This window comes from Sceloporus undulatus, chromosome 1 (assembly GCF_019175285.1).
Source record: "Sceloporus undulatus isolate JIND9_A2432 ecotype Alabama chromosome 1, SceUnd_v1.1, whole genome shotgun sequence".
In the NCBI taxonomy this organism is placed as follows: domain Eukaryota; kingdom Metazoa; phylum Chordata; class Lepidosauria; order Squamata; family Phrynosomatidae; genus Sceloporus; species Sceloporus undulatus.
The window spans coordinates 10,184,471-10,191,977 of record NC_056522.1 but is presented as its reverse complement, the minus strand read 5'-3'; the positions used below and the strand labels follow the sequence as shown (position 1 = coordinate 10,191,977).

General features: G+C 39.0%; 1 protein-coding gene across 1 annotated transcript in view; it reads right to left on the bottom strand.

The window, feature by feature from the left end:
- Window positions 1-7,507, bottom strand: part of USP34 (ubiquitin specific peptidase 34) — a 170,521-nt gene that overhangs the window by 108,806 nt on the left and 54,208 nt on the right. The window contains 4 exon segments of the mRNA XM_042447637.1: window positions 951-1,080; window positions 1,425-1,550; window positions 5,871-5,963; window positions 6,048-6,129. Of these exon segments, the coding sequence (XP_042303571.1) occupies window positions 951-1,080; window positions 1,425-1,550; window positions 5,871-5,963; window positions 6,048-6,129 (431 nt within the window).

Below are 7,507 nucleotides of genomic sequence, written 5' to 3'. Positions count from 1 at the left end.
GCGTCCTCGCCAGCTCTTTCCCGGCTTCTGAGGGGCCTCCAAGCCCCTCAGAGGCCCGGAAGGAGGTGGAGGACGCCCGTGCGCGCGTCCTCGCAGGCTCCTTCCTGGCTTCTGAGGGGCCTGTGCGGGAGGCCCAAGGCCCTGCGTGGCTGCGTGAGAGGCCCAAGGCCCTGCGCGCCTGCCCCTTGGGGCCTTTGGCGGTGGCAATCGGCGGCAGGACCGAGCAGGGGCTGGTCCCAACGGCTCGACGGGCCGCATGCGGCCCGCGGGCCGTAGGTTGCCTACCCCTGAGCTAGAGTGTGTCCAATGGAGGGTGACTAAAATAGTGAACGGTCTTGAAATCATGTCCTATGAGGAAAGACTCAGGGAGCTGGGGATGTTTAGCCTGAAGAAGAGAAGGTTAAGAGGTGATTATGATAGCCCTTTTAACATATTTCAAGGAATATCATATTGATGAGGGGGCAAGCTTGTTTTCTGCTGCTCCAGAGACTAGGACCCGGAGCAATAGATGCAAACTGCAGGAAAAGAAATTCCACCTCAACATTAGGAGGAACTTCCTGACAGTAAGGGCTGTTTGACTGTACAACACTCTTCCTCGGAGTGTAGTGGAGTCTCCTTCCTTAAAGGTATTTAAATAGAGGCTGGATGGCCATCTGTCGGGGATGCTTTGATTGTAATTTCCAGCATGACAAGGGGTTGGACTGGATGGCCCTTGCGGTCTCTTCCAACTCTATGATTCTATTTTTTAAAAAAACAAAGAACAAAACAAATGTCTCTCTTCAAAGGCAGTTTCAATTCTATTCATAACCTGTATGAATCTTTTATCTAAATACATGAAGCATCCAACAAATGTCAAAATATTGATCACTAAAAACCCTAATTACTCCCCAAAATTAGCAACTGTTCTGCAATAATCATTTATGACATACCTGAAGCAAATACATACTTACCTTTTTTATTTCCCATTGGTAGGTTTGTACTTAGCAAAGAGGCAAATGAGCTCTGTTTTGATAGCTGGGCTTTAGCTGCTAGTGCATTATTCCACAATGCTTTAATGAGCATGGATGCCAAATATAATGTCTGTAAACAAATAAAGATTGCAAACAAATGAAACTAGAAAACAAAGCTTATAATTTCTGGTTTTTAATGCATGGCAATAAGCCTCACAACCTGTAATTTTTATACAAGCTATGTAGCTTTTTGCATGAAAAATAAAAGTTCCACATACTATAAAAGACACAAGCTTGTTGTTATACAGCAAGAAAAGTCAGTGCATGTACAGTACAATAGGTAAAATCCAATCTCATAAAAATGGGCTTCTGCTAATACAATACTTCTTTTCATTTCAACCAGATAACTGCAGTGCAGCTTTATTGTGGACTGTGCCACAGAAAACAAATTGCTTTAAAATTGTTTGTTTTCACCTGTTCAGTATGTGCACTGGGATGCAGGGTTGATACTAAATTAAGAAGATGTCTGAGTGGAACAGGATCCAAATTCTTGATCAGTGAAGGAAACAAGTCATGTATGTAGCGACTGCAATGCTTCAGCTGGAAAAAAAAGAGACAAGATAAAACACACAGTATAGAAAAATGTAACAGGATTTTTATAAATAACAAAATTTGCTTATTTTACATAATGTGGTGATACCTCCTTTTAAATTATTTTACACATGCAAGATAAAGTACGTTAAATGGTCTAATTAAAAACATAATGCCCAGTAAAGTAGAAGGTAGCAGAAAAAAAGAAGGAACACATTACAGATGGGTTGATTTAATAAAGGAAGTTTATTAAAGCTTAAAAATAAATAATTGTGCCCCAGGGAGGCTTGTTATTGGGTGTTTGTTTGGTATGTTTTTATGCATGCTAATTTAGTATTCTTTACAAGATTTTACACATTGATTTGTAATATTAATGAGGTGTGTTGACTGTGTTTTAAAATTGTACTGTTTTATAGTTGTTGTTTTTAAGCTTTTGTGCACCATCTAGGATCCAAGTTGGCAGAAAGGTGGTATACAAATAAATAAATAAACAAATAAAGGCATTTGCAACATATTAGTAGAGTTAATTAGCAGCATGTTTGAAGGCCTCAGATCCACAAGGTCACCCATAAACTGAAGCTGACTTTATAACTACAACAGTTTCTTTTCTGAGAGCTGAAACAGGCCAAACTACTCTTCAAGCTGGTACACATACCGCTCTTGCTTTCTACTGGCTAAAGTTGTTATCCATGAGTGATTCCAGGCTTCCCAAAAAATGTTTTTTAGAACAAATATCTGTTAACTCTCCAAGCTCCTGGGTATCTATAGTTAGAACAATATTGCAGAGCTATGAGATTAATGTGGACTCACTTCCAAATTATGCCACCCGTAGAGTCAAGCAACTGATTAAAGAGAAAATTTATCTTGTTTCCACAAATGGGCCGATCTTCTTGCACTTTCGAACTCTTCTTTTTCTTTTTGGTAACCATTGTATAAGACATCATTTGGGTTAGAGCATTACTTTAATAATCTTACTCTGCCCCTGCTAGAAAAGCATTTACTGCTCTAAGATACCAATGTATGCCTTCTGCCTATTTGACGGGCAGATATAATAACACTCCTGTCCATCTAAGACTATGTATCTGCAAAACCAGGGAAGTGGAGAATATCGAACATTACCTTTTACATTGTCCTCTGTATATATCTCCTAGACAAAGATTTCTTGAATGTATTTTAAAATCCCTTTCCGATAGATCTTGCCTTCAGCAGATTTGTGTCCTTTTGGCCGGCAACAATGTATTTGTTACTTCTATGGTAGCAAAATTTGGTTTAGCTGCTAGCAAAATTAGAATCAGTTTTCTTGATTGGAATTATGACTAGAACCATTCTAGTTTTATGTTTTTATTATTTTATTATTTATGATGTATTATTGTTTTTTGTTGATGGGTCTCTTTTACTAATTTTACCATGTTGTTTTATTTGTGGTTTTTGTGCCTTGGTTTTTTTTTTAATACTGTTTTTGTATTTACTGTTTGGATCTATTTTATATTGTGACGGCTTTTAGCTTTTAACAATAAACTTCTATACATATACAAATTAGCAATAATACAAGAGGAATTAAAAAAGCTATCCAGATATTTTTATTTCCATTCTGCACAATCAATTTTGGATTACACAGAAACCCACTCTTTTGCATATTTGTTCCATTGCTTCTACTTGCTAGTCACATTATCACTGGTTGCATACTCAATAGGTGTGTTGAATGGTGCCAACCTGGGCCAAAAGGACCTAGAAGCAGTGGTACATGCACTGGTAATCCCTCGTTTTGATTTCTGTAACATGCTCTACATGGGGCTACCCTTGTACCAAGTTTGGAAGCTTCAACTGGTTCAAAACGCGGCAGCCAGACTGGTCACTGGTTCATCCAGGTTTGACCATATAACACCTGTCTTAAAATCTCTTCACTGGCTGCCAATTAGCTTCTGGGCACAATACAAGGTGTTAGTTATTACCTTTAAAGCCTACATGGTTTAGGCCCAAATTACTTGCGGGAACGCCTCTCCCTACACAATCTGGCCCGCACACTTAGAATAACTGGGAAGAACATGTTAGAACATCAATCAACCAGGCTCATATCAACTTCCCAGAGAGCCTTCACAGCAGCTGCTCTGAAATTGTGGAAGAGTCTCCCAGAAGAGATCCATCTCATTACCTCCTTGGAGCCATTTAACAAGGCACTTAAGACAGATCTCTTCCGGCGAGCTTACCTACTTGACCTTGTGTAAGAAACACCTTCAGACCATTGTACGAATCTACTGCATTACCACTTGATGATGAGTTAGTTTTAAGATTAATTGTATTATTTTTATTGATGTAGTTTATATGTTTTTATTATTGATGTATGGGTTTTAATGGACTGTAATCCCACCTCAATCCATCCGGGAGAGGCAAGAAAATAAATAAAAATTATTATTATTATTATTATTATTATTAAAATTTTATCCAATTAGCTTATTCTCAAGTGGAGTGAATCTACCAGCAGAACAGATTCCCCTACCCAACCCCTCAGCCTCTTGAGCCACCTAAAATCTTTTCCAGAAGACTGTAGAACAGGGGTAGGCAACCTTTTTGAGCCGGGGGCCGGGTTGCTGTCCCTCAGACAATTGGGGGGCCGAAGCCAAAAAATAAATAATTAAATATAATTTTTTTATTTTAAAAAATTAAATAAATAAACCAGGACAAATGTAGGACAACATTTTCAAATGGTGGACACTTTTTTTTAAAAAAAGTGGAGGACACGCAAACAAATTTGCTGATTTTTAAAAAAAAATGTTAATAGAAATGCATGTTTCTGAGGCGTCTATAGACAATTGCCCCCCTTGCCCCTGCGCGCGAGAGGCCAAAGGCCCCAGCGGCAATCGGTGGCAGGACCAGGCTGGGGCCGGTCCCAAGGCCTCGCTGGGCCGCATTCGGCCCGCGGGCCGCAGGTTGCCCACCCCTGCTGTAGAATCTACCAGAGCAAACTCTGTGGGAATGCAAAACAGAGGAAATTACAGTTGCGTTCCATGAACAGAAGAAGTCTCTTTACACAACACTGGATCGCCCTGAGCTATTTTCTCAGGTAAAGAGATGTTTCTGATGGTGATTCAACGCCAGGAACACCAACAATGTAAAAAAACAGAGAGCCAATAAAATAATCTAAGGCTTGGTTCAAACATAACTCCCAACATATTCAGCACAGTGGTGGGCAGGGTTCATGCTTGTGGGACCTATTTTTTCTTTTGTCCTAGCACTCCCAATATACAGCAATTGGAGTTTACTTTAAAAGACATACTTTACAATCAAAGAACACTGACACTAAGGCAGGGTACAGACCACCAGAAAGAGGTGGCCAGTGGCCACCTCTCTTTTCTGCGTAACTGCGCTGCAGCAACCAAATTGCGTGGCACGGCTACGTGGAAACAAAAAGACTGCTAAAAAGTGCCTCTTTTTAGCGCTGCCGCAAACTGCTTGCGGCAGCGTGAGAACATCACTGCTGTGTGCGCCTGCCTGGAAGGCGCGCGGCAGTCATGTCACAGCTGTGCACGCTGTGTATACAGCACCGCACAGCTGTGATATCCTGGCGACGTCCTAGGGTTGTGGGGCATCTGGAAACGGCACCCCGAGGCAACCCTTGCACGTCGCCAGGACGTGCTAAACGGCCCGTGTGTACAGGGCCTAAGTATTGTTTTTTAGTACCAGCACTAAACATAGTCTGAACTCTTTCAACAGACAAAATGATTCCAGATTATAACAAGCTTTCTTCATTTTAGTGAGGGTGGGAATTGCTGTTATATCATTTTGTAGATGCTGTTAAATAATATTTGGATTAAATAATCTTATCCTGATTTGCTGCAGATCGCTTCAGAGATCGCCTGCTATTCATGGTTTAATGCTACAAAAACAAGATACAGTGAGTCTCAGGCTGGTGTGCTTTTCCACTCATCTCTTCATTTTGTCTGTGCAAGATGGAATGAGTTTGACAACTTTCAATTTTAAATAAAGCATTTTCACCACTACATTTAAACTTAATAAAATATAGTTTCTCCCAATTGTGATTATTTTTAAAATTATGATTTCAGATCATAATTTATGAATAGTCACAGAACAAATAAATTACATTTTCCATAGTTTGGCAATAAAACAAATTGTGAACAATAACTTCAGAATACAGTCAATAAACTGAACACAATGGGAAACTGTAACCATTCAAATCTGAAAGCTTTTAATCCCTTCAAAGCAGCAGGAAAGAACATGTGAATCTAAGCCTGACCATGGCTGTCTTGGATTTTACTATTACACCTGAACCAAATCATATTTCTTGGTCCTTCTCTTTAAATAAAGATATACCTGTGCTGCAGCCCAAATGCAGTCTATATGCTGTGTACTAAGCCGTCCTTCAGCAGCAAGAAAATTAAGAATCACTTGGCACTGTTTAATGATCTGGAAAACAGGAAGACAAAATTAATACAATATGAAGTAAACTTTACAATAATGAAAGAAAATCCAAATGTATTTTAAGCCTACCTCAATATGCAAGTTTGGTCCAAAAATATGTTCCACCACATTGTTGTTAATCAGCCAGTCTGCAAGCTCCTTTGCAATGGAACTACATAAAGGGAACAAAAGAATAAGTGTCTTTATACATCCCTACTGTGTCTCTGAAACTGCTGTTTCATAAACACAAGCATTATATGAACAACAGTAATTCTGGCAGGCATACTTCCAGGACTTTCCTGAAATTTTCTTTATTAATACAAGACAGCTGACCATGTGAAACTGGCTGCTGATGTAGCTGTAGTAATAATTTAGGTTTATACATCTTCAGAGCAAATAACCGTAAAAAAGAAAAGAACAAGCAGTGGCAGCAGTTGTAATATTAACTCAAATTTCATGTAAAATGGTTTTCTTTCATATCCTAAACAATCACAAAGTGATGGGTTGTTCAAGTTTTTTAATCTGTTTGGTTTTGTATTTATTGTTTAGATTTTAATATATACATTACCTGTAATTGTTTCTTCTTAGAATGTATACCTCTGGCAGGCCTTTATTTTTATTTTTTGCTTAATTGATTACTATGTACAGTACTGTGTAAATTTACAGCGCTTTATAAATAAACCATCATCATCATCATCATTTCTTCAGGAGTTTCTGTATTTCTGGTTTTTACTTTATATTTTAACAGCCATCAAAACAAATGCATTTTAAAAAAAATCTAATTTTTGCAATGTAAATGTCATTACATTCAAGAGTGAGTCTTTGTGCCTTGTTCCGTACTAAAATACATTTGTCTCCTCATAAAGAAGCCTGTAATTAATTTTTGATACCACCAACACCAACCAACCAGCCTGGCCTTGCCATTTAAAAGAGAAAGCAAGTAAAAAGGCAGTCAATAAATTACTGTATAAGCACTTCCAATAAATAACAATTTTTCATATGAATGAGTTGACCTAAACAAAGCCAATGCTAAGACTAGATCTGTTCCTCACCTCTAAAATAGGACTGTAAACTGACTGTCTTTGATTTATTCTATGAGCAACCAATTTAGCACCTTTTTAGATTTGTAAGAGAGCCAGTGTGGTGTAGTGGTTTGAGTGTTGGACTATGACTCTGGAGACCAGGTTTGATTCCTGCTCGGCCATGAAACCCATTGGGTGACCTGGAGCAAGTCACATGCTCTCAACCTCAACTAGAGGAAGTCATATGCTCTCAAAGCCAGGGAACAGTAAACCTCCTCTGAACAAATCTTGTCAAGAAAACCCCATGATAGGTTTACCTTAGGGTCGCCGTAAGTCAGAAATGACTTGAAGGCACACAATGCACACACACACGACTCTGATTTATAGTAGCTTGGTATTTTTTTTCTTGGATACATAGGCTCATTGCATACAGTAGATGCATGTGTCTGACTCTGTCCCCAAAGCCACAATTTTTTAAACTTCTACTCCTGAGCCCCCATTTTGTGTTTAGTATCAGTATGGTACAGT